This window comes from Formica exsecta, unplaced genomic scaffold (genome assembly GCF_003651465.1).
Source record: "Formica exsecta isolate Colony F162 unplaced genomic scaffold, ASM365146v1 scaffold222, whole genome shotgun sequence".
Taxonomy (NCBI): Eukaryota; Metazoa; Arthropoda; class Insecta; order Hymenoptera; family Formicidae; genus Formica; species Formica exsecta.
Genome location: NW_021849518.1, coordinates 1,425,760 through 1,444,077, shown reverse-complemented (window position 1 = coordinate 1,444,077; position 18,318 = coordinate 1,425,760). Strand labels below are relative to the sequence as shown.

Sequence of the window (18,318 nt, the reverse complement as noted above, 5' to 3'; positions counted from 1 at the left end):
GTTTCTGCACACAGGACGCGGAAACGCTTGCCGCGCGGCAAAAGGCGACGCGGTAGCCAATCAACTTACAACTTTTCCATTAGAGCGAAAAATTGATTGGCTGCCGCGTCGCCTTTTACCGCGCGGCAAACGTGACCTGTGTGCAGAAGCCATCACTTAATAGTTTATTCTGACATGAGATGATAGGAGAATTTGCAGTAAAGACTACTTCATGTGAAAAAATTTTCGTAATCATAACCGTAAAGCGACGTCTACAATAGAGATTTTAAGCCCTAAAGGTGCCTTTACATGGCAGCGTCAAGCGTCGAGCGTTTGCGTAGAAACGAAGTGGTTTTGGCGGTAGGCAAGAAGTTTGCTCCTGTTTAAACGATTACTGTAATGCGGCAACGCCTGGAATTTTGCCGCCACAAGGCCTCATTCTTTCATGCGCTTTAATCAGTATGCTGCTAGCGTTTTTACGGAATTAATCGTTATTAAAAGACATCAAAATTCTCCTCCGTAGAGTTTATATATAAGACCATGATGAGCGAAAGCTGATAATTAGGGAACAGTAGAAAGATCTAATATATCAAGCGTGCTTTTGTTGACACGACTTCATGTCTGAACAGCAAATAGTTATTGAAAATAACGTATATCAAAGCGCGTATATCAAATAAAAGACCAGGAAAAAAATTTTACCCTATATAAATGGCAGAACATATAGCAACGCGAAGAATTTTTCATTTATCGAGAAGAAATAAAAAAAAAAAAATCTTCAGAGTTTATATACATATATACGGAGTATTTTTCGCGAGTTGTTCATGTAGTCTTAGCAAATTGTGTTATGTCTAACTATTAATGTACTGAAAATAAATTATGTACATCGATATATATTATATAATTATCTAGATCATAATATATAAATAGATGTTAAATATTCTATAAATCTATAAAATAGTAGAATTTATAGAAAGAGTGAAAATTATGTTATATTTATATATATCGTTTATCTTTAAAATCTGTTTACTTTCGTTAATGAGATATAACGTATAAATATAATAAGATATTAATTTTAAAACTCGTAAACACGAATAAACTGTTTAAACGAATTTTAATATATTGTAAATGACAATTGTTATAATTAACAAACAAAAAGTATATTGATTAAATAGAAATGAACTTTTAAAGATAAAATTTCCTTAAAGACATTTCATAGAATTGTATTGAAAGTCCCTCCATACATATTTTATTATAATTTTTCATTATATAATAACTCTATGCGCGAACGATTATAATACATACATATCTGTAAATGTATTTACACCAAAATTTAATATCTGACATGTCTCGATATTAAAAATTTTGTGCCTGTTATTATACAATAAAAAAAAAATATTCAATCCGTATGTCCGGAAAAAGTTTTTATTCTTCAATGTCTAATTACGAAACATGTTTATTATCAGTATAATAGTGTAAGATACTAGACAAAATGTTGTCATTTTAATTTTTGAACTTTAAAATTATATCATAAAAATATGTCCTTAATATCTTTGGAAAATATCTACAATTTATAAAGCACTTATCTCGTTCATAAATTTATAAGCAAATTATACGATTTGTTTGCATAAAAAGTAAAAAGTGTACTTTAAATTTGTTGTGCGCGCACGCGTACACACACGCACATACACACATATTATGAACAAGAGTATTTCATTATTTATTTCACATTTTTCGGTATATATATAAAAGAGTCCATATATAATTAAATATAAATATATATAATTATATTTGATTATACCTTTTTTTTGGTTATATATTCCTTTATGTCAGAAATATAATAAATATTGACAATGGTATGTATACATTAAACATTAGTATAGGATGTGTTACATCCTCTGGATGTCCTCTAAATGTCTTCTGGACATGTGTGTTGTTAGGATAGAGATTTAATCAGTATCTTCTATTTCGTATTCCGCTGTTTTGGATCAACTATATTTTTGAATAAACTTTATTATTTCTTAGCAGACTTGAGTGAACTGAAACTCTCTTTTTGCGCGTTGCTTTTACGAAACACTCAACATGTTTTGCACATGCGCCACTAAAAAAAAGCGGGAATTGCGAGTGACTTTGAATTATTCATTAGTAGAAAGAAGATCTTTAATTCAAAATTAGACCCGTCACATCTGCCAATTGTATTTTAAATTAGACAACGGGGTGATTTGATTGGCTGGAACTATGACCAGGCTGAACGCAGTTATTTAGAGAGATTGCGTTCTAGGGACTTCAACTAGTAATATATATTACTCTATAAAACAAATTTCTCTATTGGACATCGAATCTCGACGCAATCTTCCATAAAGGCCATTGAGCGTGAAAAAATTTTAGGCCGGTATTCATAGTCCGTTCTTATATTCAAGATCGTCTTAAGTACGATCTTAAGATGCTAAGCGGCCATTTCATCGGTTGAATGAGATCTTAAGACGACCCAAGACCACACTTAAGACGATCTTGGATATAAGAACGGACTATAAATCCCGGCCATAATCTTCAATCTTCAATTTTCAATGCGTAGTCTGATACGGGCGTTAGTGCCGGTCTACAATAGGTGATTTAAGCCTTAAGCCTTAAAAAATTGACCAATCCCAATTAAGTATGAGGAGAATACTCGACTGTGATTAGTCAATTTTTTAAGGCTTAGGGCTTAAAATCTTATTGTAGACGCCGCTTAAAGCCCGTATCAGACTACGCATTAAAAATTAAAGATTGAAATAAAAGATTGGAATTTGACTAATCAAAACAAAAGGAGCTAAAATTTCTTTATCCTGATTGATCAAATTTCAATTTTAAGTCTTCAATGTCAATTCTTAATGCGTAGTCTAAAGCCCGTATCAGACTACGCATTAAAAATTAAAGATTGAAATAAAAGATTGGAATTTGACTAATCAAAACAAAAGGAGCTAAAATTTCTTTATCCTGATTGATCAAATTTCAATTTTAAGTCTTCAATGTCAATTCTTAATGCGTAGTCTAAAGCCCGTATCAGACTACGCATTGAAGATTGTGATTGAAGATTGAAGATTGAAATTTGACCAATCAGAATAAAGAAATTTTAGTCCCTTCTGTTCTGATTAGTCAAATTCCAATCTTAAGTGCCGGTCTACAATAGTGATTTAAGCTCTAAGCCTTAAGAAATTGACTAATCACAGTCGAGTATTCTCCTCATACTTGATCGTGATTGGTCAATTTCTTAAGGCTTAGAGCTTAAATCACTATTGTAGACCGACACTTAATCTTCAATCTTCAATTTTCAATGCGTAGTCTGACGGGCTTTATACGGGCTTTACGTTATTAGAATGATTAATTGTGATTGGTCGATTTGTTTACGGTCTTACGGTACGAGTCGTAATTTACGACTAAAATTTTTTCACATGCGATGGTCTTTATGGCCTTACGATTACGGCTAACTTTTTCATGTGTAATTATATAAAACTCTTTCACGCAATGGCCTTAAAATTTTCTTTCCTTTTTTTATAATCTTTTTTTTATTTTGTTAAAGATTGTTTCTACTAGAGTTTCCACTCTATTAATTCTTATCGCAGCATGTTGTGTATGGCGTATGGCGAGAACTTTTGGCGTCTGGGTTGGAGACACGAATACAGCCGGACTTCTGTGCGCTGTGAACCCCGGTAGATTCGCTCCTATTGATTGCGCGGCAGTGTGTGTAGATTCTTCTGACTAAATCGTATTGCAAAGCGTTTTTTTCTTTCCTGTGTTCGCTTTGTCGCGTCGATAGCGATTTCAACGATCGGTGACGAGCTGTTAGAAAATCTGCGATAAGCAGGAACGAGTGAGTACCGTGGCGATAAAATCACTTTCGAACGTGCCATTGGCGCGTAAGCTGCTGTGTTTATCTTCATTTCTACTAATAATTTTGCCCCTCATTACTTCGCGCCGTTCTTCGAACCGATTTTAACAATACCAGAATCACCATACGGAGTGCCCCCCCACGCGAGAACACTATATTTATATGTTGTTTTATATATACGGAGATGAAAATACCACCATAGAGCGTTGTTGTGACCGTATATGATTTGTCATATATCTTTATCAAGATCGTGCAATTCACATTTGAGCTTATAGGATTACAAAACGCGTTTGTTTTACTTACCTGCCTTAACTGTGAATAAGTAATTTACAAGTATCTGTTCTCTCTGTGACTAAAATGTTAAGTATTTATTTCTATAAATGGAAAATTGCTTAAAATATATATTGTGTTGCGCATAAAAATAAGCACATAAAAAATCCATTTACATATATTATATCTTAAGATTTATCTGTTTAATACTAATAATTATAAAAATTATAGGTAACATAGGTTTTTTAATTGAAATAATTAATTAGCTGAATAATTTCAAAAATCAAATTTAAAAATTATTTTGCAATATTTTAAAAATAGATGTATTATTACATGAATAAAGTTGTTTTATTCTTTAGGGAAGAACGAGATGACACCAGAAGGATATACACGCGTTTACGTGGGTGGATTGAACGAGAGCATCAAAAAGGAAGATCTGCAAATGGAGTTTGAAAAGTATGGCAAGTTGAACAAGGTGTGGGTAGCCTTCAATCCACCAGGCTTTGCCTTTATCGAGTTCTTCAACATGAATGAGGCTGAATTAGCGTGCTGCAATATGAACGGCATGGAAATTATGGGTGCAAAATTAAGAGTGGAGATTTCACGGGGTAGAGGTCGCGGTGGGAGGGGTGGAGGTGCAGGTGGTTTCAGAGGAAATCGGGGAGTTGGCGGTAGGGAATTTGGTTCTCGAGGCGGTACAACTATGGGTTATAGAGGCAGTACCTATACAGATTATGGAGGCAGTTATTATGCAGGCAGGAGTGGCACAAATAGAGGCAGAGGCCGTTACGGAGAAGATTATATGTTCAATCGCAGCAGTGGGTATGTTACGCGAGACGGATATACACAAGACGTCTATGGTGGTAGTAGCGGGGACACTGGTGCCGACTACTACACCGGGAAGGATACAAGCACAGCGAGGTATCGAAGCCGCTCTCCGGCTGGCCGTGGCAGGTATTACGATACCCATATATCATCTAAACTGATTTTAATCTCACATGATTAACAATATTATTAGTTTGATTATAATGATGTTTGAGTACAATGTAGATTATAGTGTTCTTAAAAGGCTTCTTACAATGTATCATAATTATACACAGTACCACTTACACTCGTGGATAAATACGATCTGACGAGATGTATTTGTATTTTTACATTCAAAATATTCGTATCATTTATAAGATCTTCAGAAAAGAAAATGTTTTGAAGAGATGAAATCTTTATGAGGAGAGGTTTAAGAATATTAATAATTATAAATAAACAGAAAAATACACAATCTGTTTACATGGAAATGTATCACAAGCAACAGACGACAACAATTTAATTAAATATCTGAATACTTATTTAGCTCAAGAAGAAAGGCTGAATGAATTAATTTACAGTAAACAATCGAAATGCAATTCCACATATTATATAGAATATTGCAAATATTGCTTCAAGCCTATTATGAAACATATCAAAGAATTAAATAAATTACAGAGAAATTCTACGAATTATAAAAAAAAACACTTTTAAGTGCATGAATGCTCATTGCTATTCTTAAATAAATTTCATTAATTGCATGCACAAAAATATAAAGCTACTATTGGCTCTCATCTTAATGAGAGTTAAGAGGGAGCGAAAGTAATGTGACATCCTATTTTGCATTTCCATGTTCACAGTCATCGTCATCTACGTGAATGCACATAAAAGAACTACGCTGCATCTTGCCAATCTGAACTGCGGGCCGATCAGCCACCCGCCTCGACGACTTCATTTCTGTCCAATCTACACACAGCGATCTGTACATAGACAAGAACTACCATTGCAGTTTGCGCTGTGCAATATTTTCCCTGCATTGTACCATTTCTATACAACTTGTGGTCGCTGCTGGGATAGACTTTCTATGATTAACAGATCCGAGAGTTTCCTTAAAGAAAAGCGCTCTTACACGAAGTGAGAAATGCGATGAGATATAGATTGCAGAATTAATTCGAATGATTAATATTTGAAGAAGTAATTAATATAGGGTTGTAATCTATAGGGACTATAACACTATCTACAATCACCGTTTTATGTTTAGCTGACGCCTTATTGGGTTGCTTTAGATCTCTTTATATATTTTCGACGTTCAGAATCTTTGTGGTTTTTGATTTACGATTATACAGATTTTTCGAGATTTGTTTATGTATATATAGTACGTACATGTATTATATATATATATATATATATATATATAATAGTTCTAATTACATTAAAAAATTATCTCTTAAAGTATTTTTGCTGATTTATTTGGGTTAGCTTTCATTGTTTTCAACTATTTGAAAGTCTACGATAGACTTTCAAATAGTTGAAAAGACTACAATATGGCGGTCCATAATCTTGTGAATATCATTCTCGTGTATTTAGATAAAAACGTGTTCTCGCTTATATTCTATGAATAGTAATGATTTTATATGGGAATTGGAAAGAAGAAATCGTAAATCGCGCGCACTACTAGCCAAATGCAAATTGCTGCTCGCATATAACAATTAATTTATTGTGTAAGGATATGAAAAACAAGGCAGTTTTGCTTAAAAAATTTCGATGCACAAATGATGAGATCAAAATCTTGCAAAGCGAAAGCAATCGCGTCTACTATACAATATATCTTCTATACTTCATTTTTATGATATATGTGCAGTACTGTATTTGGAAAGAGACCTTGGAGCATTCGCTTTTATCATTACAGAGATGCTCGTGAATAAGAAAGTGATAAAATAATGGTAATAATATATATTACCTCTACTCTCTGTAAATGATATGGAATTGGAAATTAAGATATTAAATGATTTGCGCTCAGTACTGCCTGCCACCCTGCCTGCCTGTCTGCCTACCTTTTTTCTCTCAATTTACTATGACTGGTAACATAATCCGACGTCATTTTTGTTTGTTCACTTTAAGCAAGTTATTTTTATCAAATATGGTTGCTTATTTTTAATGGTTTGTATGTAGGTATTTTAAATTCATACACAGGTATTTCAAATTCACATAATATCAAGATTTACAGATAAATTTCAGTATTATTAATATTATGTTAAATATTATTACATGTTATTCTTTTATTTTTTAAGTAATTTTTTTTTTTTTTTTTTTTTTTTAATCTTAACTATGAAAAACTTATATACACACACACACACACACATATAAGCCTATGTGTGCATGCGTGCGCGTGTAATATTAAAATCTAAATAGTTATATATGCAACACTCATACATATACAGAGTGTTTTAAAACAACACCAATAACATTTAAGATTTAATAAAAAGTAACAAATGAAGCAGTAACCCATATCCGGAAATGTCGCGTTTCTCATTTACGAACGATACACACACACACACACACACACATATATATATATATATATATATATATGCCCTTGGAAAACGAATTGTCAAAAGAAAGTTTGTACGTACGTAACTATTGTTCGTATACAGTGGACAATTTTCAGTTAAAATATACTGAAGATAAAAGGGCTTAATACTTGCACCAAATTCCTAATGAAGAGGAAATCACTCGAAATTTAAGTTTGTTATTTTAATCCTTATATACGATATAGATTTATCATATAGATTTCGATGCAAGCAAATTTACTGTAAATTATTAACAAACGAACATATATTTATGTAAGTGTTTCAACAAGAGAATTTAGCATTATGGCAAACATTAATTACAGAATCCTTCAAATTTGACATTTAAAGACTTCGAATTCTTACACAATTTCTATAAATAGGAAATTAATGTTGATTAGACTATATTCAAATTAGATTTGGATATTTGTGTCCTAACACACACATCTTAATTGTCAATATCAAGTATATCTCAATATACATTTAATTCTTAATATATTCTTTTGCTAAAATTTATTTAAAATTAAACAAAAAGATAAAATAATTACTGATTATATTAATTTAAGTTTAATCTGCTTTCTATTATGCTTTAATTTTAATTGTGAATTTATATATATATATACAGAATGTCCGTCCATAAATGTCCAAATATCTCACAATTAATTGAAGTTACAGAAAGAAAGCTTAATAAGAGAAATTAGCACAGTTTTTAGTTTGCAATAAAGCGCATATAAAACAATTTTTTTTATTTGTTACCTTTTCAAGTTATGCAGGTCACTACCGTTCTTTTTAAATGGAACCCCCTATTTTTTATTGCATATTCTTATAGCTCTTCTTGAGACTTCTTCAAAATACTATAATAAAGTATTTTTTTATTAAATATTTTTCGAGTTATTTTACATCTTTATCCGACATATTTTGATATAACAAATAAAACATCTCGTAAAATATTTAGTTTTCGATAATCTTACCGTAATACTTTTATGTACAGAATAATGAGAAAAATCAATCAGTATAAAAAAAATAATTGTTTTTAAGAAAAAGTATGTAATTGTTTACAATATATTTTTTTAACAATTATTATTTTTTTTATACTAATTGATTTGTCTCATTATTCTATACATAAAAGTATTACGGTAAGATTATCGAAAACTAAATATTTTACGAGATATTTTATTTTTTATATCAAAATATGTCAAATTAAAATGTAAAATAACTCGAAAAACACTTAATAAAAAAAAATACTTTATTATAGTGTTTTGAAAAGGTCACAAGAAGAGCTATAAAAATATGCAATAAAAATAGAGGTTTCAATTTAAAAAAACGATGGTGATCTTCATAACTTGAAAAGGTTACGACTAAAAAAAAATTGTTTTACATGCGCTTTATTGCGGACTAAAAACTGTGTTAATTTTCTCTTATTAAATATTTTTATAACTTCAATCAGTTGTGAGATATTTGCTCGGACATTTATGGGCAGACACCCTGTATATATGTATATATTAGTACTTTAAAATATATTTGTACAATCAGTATTCCATTTATAGTATCAAATTGATTAGATTATATACATTTTCCTCTTAATTTTTCATACGTGTGTTTCACAAAAGTATTACGGTATAGGTGTGTATATAAAAGTATTACGGTAAGATAATCGAAAACTAAATATTTTACGATATTTTATATTAAAATGTCTGAATAAGATAACCCGAAAAATACTTTATTATAGTGTTTTAAAAAGGTCTCAAGAAGAACTATAAGAAGAATATGCAATAAAAAATAAGGGTTCCCATTAAAAAAAAATTAAGTTGACCTTGAAATGACCTAAGTTTTGATTTAAGATAAAATGAAGATCACCATCAGATGACCTCCTTCAAACCAAACAACTTTTTCTTAAAAAAGTTCTTGGGGGGGCAGAGAAATTAAAATGAGACACCCTGTATATTAAATTTGATGTGGAATGGATACAAACATAACTATTTTTTTGTTATATTTTTTATACATTTTACATTTTTATATATATTTGACATTTTTTTATCTTATAGAGACTAAAAGATTAGATCTTCGGTCAGTGTTCTGAAATAATGCTCGGATCAGTTGTTTAACTTGTGCAGCAGTGAACTCTTGCGCTAATAATCCTTTTCCATTTCCCCATCTAACTTCGATTTCTTTCAGTGATGCACCAAGTATCTTAATCAATTCCAAAAATTTTCCCCACTTATGTACATGCTGTTGTATCTGTTGATCCTATCAAATAGGAATTAGTATGCGTCTGCTTTATTAAACTAAATTAATATTCTTATTTAACTTTTAATGTTTAACTTTTACAGGGACCAGTTGGAATACTGCTACCTTGAACAAATCTTTATCATCTTAAATGTACTTTTATGACATTAAATGGCAATAAAGATTTATATTGACAAATCTTTTTCTTGTAAATTTTTTTTGTATTTTCGTATTATATCTTGTTATGTTATGTTCATTATATACTTACAGGAAATATCGGTGGTGTTCGTTTTACCACCATATTGAATAAAGTTACTAGTTCTGTTGCTACATTAGCTGGAATATCTTCAACAGTTATAACTTTTGACACCAAATCGTCAATCATAGAATTAGTTATACATCCTGTGAGATATTAATATGAAGAATTAAAAACGTATATTAAAATATAATAATAAAATGCATTAAATAGACTAACCAACAGCTTTGCAATAGATGTTTACAGGTAACACTTCTAGCCAAACTGTCTTCAATAATTCCAGTTGTCTGATGCATTGTCTTAAAGCACGCTCGGTGCTAGGATGTAACTCAGATGTTTGCCCCAATCCCGAAAAACCTATACATAAATATAAAATATTATTGTTACATTTATTTCAATTTTTTCATATAGCTAATAAGTTAATTATAAACCTGAATCTTTGATGATGTCAAAAATTATATTTTTTTGATACTTCATGTGTTCTAAAAAATATTGCGAACCGACTTCTCGGAATATCGCGACTTGATCCGAGAATGTTAAATTCATTTTTTGTAGATTTTTCGAGAATTTGTCTTTATATTCATGCGCCAATGTAAGTAGATGGTGGGCAAGATACATACAATTATTATGAAACAGAGCTAAACATAATTGTATATTAATTTTATATTCGTGAGAATAGTTCATTCTGTTATATATATTTCTTACCAACTTGCTGCGGTATCGTTTCTAAAAATTTTTTATGATGTTCAGGTACCAAACCGACATACATTTCAAATATATTTCTACATGTATAAAATAATCTACTGGCACAAGCATCTGAACTATTGCAAGCCTCATCTAATATTGTCCTCGTTAATTCCAGTATTTCTTGTGCGCTTTTGCTAAAATGCATTTAATACTCATATCTCATTTTTTTGTACAAGATTATTTGTACAAGATGTGTATTTGGAAAATTATATATGGAAAAAAGGTTATCAAGATTTGTAGAGAATTTATGAATTCATATATATTAAATATTCGGTTTTCCACTAACGATATATGTAATTCCGAGAAGCAAGAAAATATGAATTTTTTTTCTTACTTAAAAAAAATATGTTAAAAATAAATTTTTTGCATATATCCCTCTCCGCCATTGTTTGATATTATAAGTTGTTAAAATATAATAAAATATACTTCCAAAATAATATTTGCGCAATATACATGAAATATAAAAATATTTTTATTACCTTACATTATTAAATGTCCATATAACTCAATCTACACATGTATTTTATATTTTTAGTAAAAATGGATCTCTTATGAAAATTGATCAAGATTTACAGAGGTATTTATTAATTCACAAACCAAAAAAAAAAGAGAGCTCCTAGTATATTTTATCAATGTACATTAGTAAATGCAAATTGTAACATGCAAATTGTAACATGCAAATAAACTAATTTATTTCAATATATAATATTAAAAAAATCAATAATATCATAATTTTTTGCTTTTGATGCTAATTCAATATGATTGCAATATTAGAGTAGGAAGTTTTAAATTAATTACTGTTTGTAATGTACCTGATTTGACACTTCGGTAAATGAAATGACATATTTTGTAACGTTTTTTCATTCAATAACTCAGAATTATTTTCGAATATTTTATTCATAAGTATAGGTGGTTCCTACAAGAAAAAGAAGACAAATAAAAATCAGAAAAATCAGATTTGCTATTCTCTTAATAAAATAGGTACCTGTAGCTCACATCGAACAGAATCATGTAAGTCTTTCTTCATTATATTTCTAGCTTTGACTAATAAATCCTGACACATTCTATCAACGAAAAGTTTGTCAATATTGTTTGTGTATTCTGATAAAAAGAGCTCATCCTTAGAAAGAAATTCTGAAATTTTACATTGTTAAATTACTTGGTATCATAAAGCGAACTATTTCATCTTGAAAATAGGCACAAATACCGATTTGTACTAAATAATCTTGAAATTCATTAATCGCTTCGATGACAGGCTCGAAATTCTTTAGATTCGCATTAGAAGTTGGAATGGTGTACGAGATACAATCTGTTGTTAAAGAATGTGATAATTGCTTTAGCAGTTGCGGTTGCATTCTTTTCAAAAAAGTTTCGTTATCCGTAACTGCCAGATTCAGGTGTTGATGAAGAAATTTAAAGAGTAGTTTTAAATTGTACAGTACGCCTTTGAAACATGGCATTTTGTTTTTCTCTAATATTTCGATGGTAAATATTCTTTCCTTGATAACATACACTGAACAATGATCATGAATGATGGGATTAATTATATGGTTCATCAAGTTTGTTAAAAATGTTTGTAAGAAGTTTTCAAGATTATTGATGATATGCAATCCTTGTATTAATTCCTGTATGTTGTCATAGTCATTTTTGATAATAATAGAGGTAATTGTTTTGCTGTCTTTCACATCATTATTCCAACAAATGCAATCATATAACAGTCTGGACACTTCTATCGAGTACAAGCGAAAGAGATTGCAATATTCAGCTTTGATCGCCACATATATTTCCAGATCTTGTAGAAAACTATGAGGATTATCCAATAAAATTTGCATTTGCTGCAGAGTCTTTGCAGTATCAATGTATCGTTTTTCTTCTTGCATTCCTTTTATAGATTTTATATATTCATGTAAGTTCATCAACTCATGAGATAATTTCAAACTAATGTTTGACTCTTTTAATTCTTGAGAGAGAGTTTTCAATTCTTTCGTCAAACCAGGTAACTCTATTTTGACCTATATAATAAAAGCGAATAAAATTTTATTTTATTAACCCTGTTTAAATAACATAATAGATGCTGATGATATACTTGATCATTTATCCTGCTCTGCAAAGTGTCCATCTCTTTCAGTAGCTGTTCAGTCTTTTTAACTAAGTGCACATCTCTTGTTAACTTTGCACTGAATTCAACATAATTGTCATCCATAAAGTCTTTAACTTCATATTCTAATTTTGTTATTTGTTTCTGTATTTCAGCAATATTTTTTTGGAGATTTACTATTTCAAGTTTCCCTGCGTAGTAAAATATCACAATCACCATAATTATATCTTTATTATAAATATTATAATCAAATGTTGTTTGAGTATATATAATTTCTCTAAAGAAAAATATAAAAAATAAAAATAAACTATAGATTTATTAAAGAATATATAATTACTAAAGACTTGATTATTTACAATTTTGGAGGAACAATTATCATAAATCCAGAGAGAAAGTACTAAGATTTCATAACGTATTATGTTATTTTAAATGTTATATTGAATAATAAGTTATTTATTTCTTTTATCTTTATTAGATTAGCAAGTATAATTTTGATTAAAATTTAATTTTTGTAAAACTTTTAGAAATTGTTATATTATATACGTAATATTTTTCTAATAAAAACAAAGAATAAGGCACTAGTGATTTTTTTACAAGATTGGTTACAGAGTCTGTTGTTTATATGTACAATTTCAATAGCCCTCAGATTTCGAAAAAAAATTTCGTACATGTAGATTAATTCATCTCATGTTTTATTAATATATACTTTATTTCTAAATTTTCTGTTGTACTTATCTATTTTTAATACCAAATAATAAGAAAATTTTTTGTTCAATAATTATTTACTTTAAAAAACATTTTGTCGATAAACTTAATCTCGGTTTATGCATTGCACAAATTGCTTGCCTCCTTAAATTGGTAAGTCTCTATCACACATTAAAAATACATATTTGCAAAGATTACCATACAGACCCGCTCTACACAGAATTTTAATTTATTGTTTACTTTTTTGTCTCCTTAAATTAATAAATCTAACATACATTTAAAATGCGAAATATTTTGCAAAAATTAATAAAGATGAGGCTTTTTTTAAAGACTTTGATTTGTTGCATAAATCTTTTGTTTTCCATCAGAATAAATTCTATAATTTTACAAAATTTTCAATTTATCTCCTAAACTAATTAAAAAAATAAACAAATAAAACTTATATTTTATATTCATGTAACATTTAAAAAAACCAATGTTCAAATCTTGATACTTCGAAGTTATAATTTCCCAATTTGGCAATTTGTTTAAATACACACACACACATATATGTATAGTGTTACGTTTAGTTGTGGTAGTAATTAGTAAGTAGTGTGTCATCCAACCATAGACATAGTATATCTAGACCGAGTGATGGACACACACACACACACACACACACACACACACACACACACACACACACACACACACACACACACACACACACACACACCGTTATATGTAAACATTACCTGCTGTAGTTAGTACATCTGCTACGAACGATGTCATATTCGAAATATATATGAAAAATTTGGTACATATGTCAAATATCAAACACTTTTTATATGATCGCAATCTGACTCACACTTCGTGTATACTTAAAAATGCGGGGTCCATGCATGAAGGAAGAGTAAGGAGAGTTATCTACCTAGATTGAAAGTGGTCACGAAAAATGTTCCGTATGTGGCCAGGTTTGCCGAATGGAATAACTTGGACCATTTCGTCGCCATCTTGAATCTTCGTATATGTATAGTGTTACGTTTAGTTGTGGTAGTAATTAGTAAGTAGTGTGTCATCCAACACACTTACTGATCACTAATACAACTAAACATAACACTATATATGTACGAATATTCAAGATGGCGACGAATTGGTCCAAGTCATTCCATTTGGCAAACCTGACCACATACGGAACATTTTTCGTGACCACTTTCAATCTAGGTAGATAACTCTCCTTACTCTTCCTTCATGCATGGACCCCGCATTTTTAAGTATACACGAAGTGTGAGTCAGATTGCGATCATATAAAAAGTGTTTGATATTTGACATATGTACCAAATTTTTCATATATATTTCGAATATGACATCGTTCGTAGCAGATGTACTAACTACAGCAGGTAATGTTTACATATAACGGTGTGTGTGTGTGTGTGTGTGTGTGTGTGTGTGTGTGTGTGTGTGTGTGTGTGTGTGTGTGTGTGTGTGTGTGTGTGTGTGTGTGTGTGTGTGTGTGTGTGTGTGTGTGTGTGTGTGTGTGTGTGTGTGTGTGTGTGTGTGTGTGTGTGTGTGTGTGTGTGTGTGTGTGTGTGTGTGTGTGTGTGTGTGTGTGTGTGTGTGTGTGTGTGTGTGTGTGTGTGTGTGTGTGTGTGTGTGTGTGTGTGTGTGTGTGTGTGTGTGTGTGTGTGTGTGTGTGTGTGTGTGTGTGTGTGTGTGTGTGTGTGTGTGTGTGTGTGTGTGTGTGTGTGTGTGTGTGTGTGTGTGTGTGTGTGTGTGTGTGTGTGTGTGTGTGTGTGTGTGTGTGTGTGTGTGTGTGTGTGTGTGTGTGTGTGTGTGTGTGTGTGTGTGTGTGTGTGTGTGTGTGTGTGTGTGTGTGTGTGTGTGTGTGTGTGTGTGTGTGTGTGTGTGTGTGTGTGTGTGTGTGTGTGTGTGTGTGTGTGTGTGTGTGTGTGTGTGTGTGTGTGTGTGTGTGTGTGTGTGTGTGTGTGTGTGTGTGTGTGTGTGTGTGTGTGTGTGTGTGTGTGTGTGTGTGTGTGTGTGTGTGTGTGTGTGTGTGTGTGTGTGTGTGTGTGTGTGTGTGTGTGTGTGTGTGTGTGTGTGTGTGTGTGTGTGTGTGTGTGTGTGTGTGTGTGTGTGTGTGTGTGTGTGTGTGTGTGTGTGTGTGTGTGTGTGTGTGTGTGTGTGTGTGTGTGTGTGTGTGTGTGTGTGTGTGTGTGTGTGTGTGTGTGTGTGTGTGTGTGTGTGTGTGTGTGTGTGTGTGTGTGTGTGTGTGTGTGTGTGTGTGTGTGTGTGTGTGTGTGTGTGTGTGTGTGTGTGTGTGTGTGTGTGTGTGTGTGTGTGTGTGTGTGTGTGTGTGTGTGTGTGTGTGTGTGTGTGTGTGTGTGTGTGTGTGTGTGTGTGTGTGTGTGTGTGTGTGTGTGTGTGTGTGTGTGTGTGTGTGTGTGTGTGTGTGTGTGTGTGTGTGTGTGTGTGTGTGTGTGTGTGTGTGTGTGTGTGTGTGTGTGTGTGTGTGTGTGTGTGTGTGTGTGTGTGTGTGTGTGTGTGTGTGTGTGTGTGTGTGTGTGTGTGTGTGTGTGTGTGTGTGTGTGTGTGTGTGTGTGTGTGTGTGTGTGTGTGTGTGTGTGTGTGTGTGTGTGTGTGTGTGTGTGTGTGTGTGTGTGTGTGTGTGTGTGTGTGTGTGTGTGTGTGTGTGTGTGTGTGTGTGTGTGTGTGTGTGTGTGTGTGTGTGTGTGTGTGTGTGTGTGTGTGTGTGTGTGTGTGTGTGTGTGTGTGTGTGTGTGTGTGTGTGTGTGTGTGTGTGTGTGTGTGTGTGTGTGTGTGTGTGTGTGTGTGTGTGTGTGTGTGTGTGTGTGTGTGTGTGTGTGTGTGTGTGTGTGTGTGTGTGTGTGTGTGTGTGTGTGTGTGTGTGTGTGTGTGTGTGTGTGTGTGTGTGTGTGTGTGTGTGTGTGTGTGTGTGTGTGTGTGTGTGTGTGTGTGTGTGTGTGTGTGTGTGTGTGTGTGTGTGTGTGTGTGTGTGTGTGTGTGTGTGTGTGTGTGTGTGTGTGTGTGTGTGTGTGTGTGTGTGTGTGTGTGTGTGTGTGTGTGTGTGTGTGTGTGTGTGTGTGTGTGTGTGTGTGTGTGTGTGTGTGTGTGTGTGTGTGTGTGTGTGTGTGTGTGTGTGTGTGTGTGTGTGTGTGTGTGTGTGTGTGTGTGTGTGTGTGTGTGTGTGTGTGTGTGTGTGTGTGTGTGTGTGTGTGTGTGTGTGTGTGTGTGTGTGTGTGTGTGTGTGTGTGTGTGTGTGTGTGTGTGTGTGTGTGTGTGTGTGTGTGTGTGTGTGTGTGTGTGTGTGTGTGTGTGTGTGTGTGTGTGTGTGTGTGTGTGTGTGTGTGTGTGTGTGTGTGTGTGTGTGTGTGTGTGTGTGTGTGTGTGTGTGTGTGTGTGTGTGTGTGTGTGTGTGTGTGTGTGTGTGTGTGTGTGTGTGTGTGTGTGTGTGTGTGTGTGTGTGTGTGTGTGTGTGTGTGTGTGTGTGTGTGTGTGTGTGTGTGTGTGTGTGTGTGTGTGTGTGTGTGTGTGTGTGTGTGTGTGTGTGTGTGTGTGTGTGTGTGTGTGTGTGTGTGTGTGTGTGTGTGTGTGTGTGTGTGTGTGTGTGTGTGTGTGTGTGTGTGTGTGTGTGTGTGTGTGTGTGTGTGTGTGTGTGTGTGTGTGTGTGTGTGTGTGTGTGTGTGTGTGTGTGTGTGTGTGTGTGTGTGTGTGTGTGTGTGTGTGTGTGTGTGTGTGTGTGTGTGTGTGTGTGTGTGTGTGTGTGTGTGTGTGTGTGTGTGTGTGTGTGTGTGTGTGTGTGTGTGTGTGTGTGTGTGTGTGTGTGTGTGTGTGTGTGTGTGTGTGTGTGTGTGTGTGTGTGTGTGTGTGTGTGTGTGTGTGTGTGTGTGTGTGTGTGTGTGTGTGTGTGTGTGTGTGTGTGTGTGTGTGTGTGTGTGTGTGTGTGTGTGTGTGTGTGTGTGTGTGTGTGTGTGTGTGTGTGTGTGTGTGTGTGTGTGTGTGTGTGTGTGTGTGTGTGTGTGTGTGTGTGTGTGTGTGTGTGTGTGTGTGTGTGTGTGTGTGTGTGTGTGTGTGTGTGTGTGTGTGTGTGTGTGTGTGTGTGTGTGTGTGTGTGTGTGTGTGTGTGTGTGTGTGTGTGTGTGTGTGTGTGTGTGTGTGTGTGTGTGTGTGTGTGTGTGTGTGTGTGTGTGTGTGTGTGTGTGTGTGTGTGTGTGTGTGTGTGTGTGTGTGTGTGTGTGTGTGTGTGTGTGTGTGTGTGTGTGTGTGTGTGTGTGTGTGTGTGTGTGTGTGTGTGTGTGTGTGTGTGTGTGTGTGTGTGTGTGTGTGTGTGTGTGTGTGTGTGTGTGTGTGTGTGTGTGTGTGTGTGTGTGTGTGTGTGTGTGTGTGTGTGTGTGTGTGTGTGTGTGTGTGTGTGTGTGTGTGTGTGTGTGTGTGTGTGTGTGTGTGTGTGTGTGTGTGTGTGTGTGTGTGTGTGTGTGTGTGTGTGTGTGTGTGTGTGTGTGTGTGTGTGTGTGTGTGTGTGTGTGTGTGTGTGTGTGTGTGTGTGTGTGTGTGTGTGTGTGTGTGTGTGTGTGTGTGTGTGTGTGTGTGTGTGTGTGTGTGTGTGTGTGTGTGTGTGTGTGTGTGTGTGTGTGTGTGTGTGTGTGTGTGTGTGTGTGTGTGTGTGTGTGTGTGTGTGTGTGTGTGTGTGTGTGTGTGTGTGTGTGTGTGTGTGTGTGTGTGTGTGTGTGTGTGTGTGTGTGTGTGTGTGTGTGTGTGTGTGTGTGTGTGTGTGTGTGTGTGTGTGTGTGTGTGTGTGTGTGTGTGT

At 33.7% G+C, this 18,318-nt stretch overlaps 2 protein-coding genes across 3 annotated transcripts; one reads left to right on the top strand and one right to left on the bottom strand.

The window, feature by feature from the left end:
• The first annotated feature begins 3,606 nt into the window (after positions 1-3,606).
• On the top strand, positions 3,607-6,934 carry LOC115235462 (RNA-binding protein Rsf1). Its single transcript, XM_029807276.1, has 3 exons — positions 3,607-3,826; positions 4,474-5,068; positions 5,776-6,934. The coding sequence occupies exons 2-3, from the start codon at positions 4,485-4,487 to the stop codon at positions 5,801-5,803; spliced, it is 612 nt and encodes a 203-aa protein (XP_029663136.1). The 5' UTR covers positions 3,607-3,826; positions 4,474-4,484; the 3' UTR covers positions 5,804-6,934.
• A 2,492-nt stretch (positions 6,935-9,426) lies between these two features.
• Positions 9,427-14,913, bottom strand: LOC115235448 (centromere/kinetochore protein zw10 homolog). Of its 2 annotated transcripts, none has more exons than XM_029807261.1 (10): positions 14,425-14,913; positions 12,798-13,000; positions 11,919-12,723; positions 11,697-11,845; positions 11,524-11,627; positions 10,670-10,845; positions 10,396-10,602; positions 10,184-10,321; positions 9,977-10,110; positions 9,427-9,729 (listed from the first exon to the last, which is right to left on the bottom strand). In XM_029807261.1, the coding sequence occupies exons 1-10, from the start codon at positions 14,570-14,572 to the stop codon at positions 9,517-9,519; spliced, it is 2,277 nt and encodes a 758-aa protein (XP_029663121.1). In that variant the 5' UTR covers positions 14,573-14,913; the 3' UTR covers positions 9,427-9,516. The 2 variants fall into 2 exon arrangements, with proteins under 2 accessions (XP_029663121.1, XP_029663122.1); XM_029807262.1 differs by having other exon boundaries at positions 14,249-14,912.
• Positions 14,914-18,318: the final 3,405 nt, after the last annotated feature.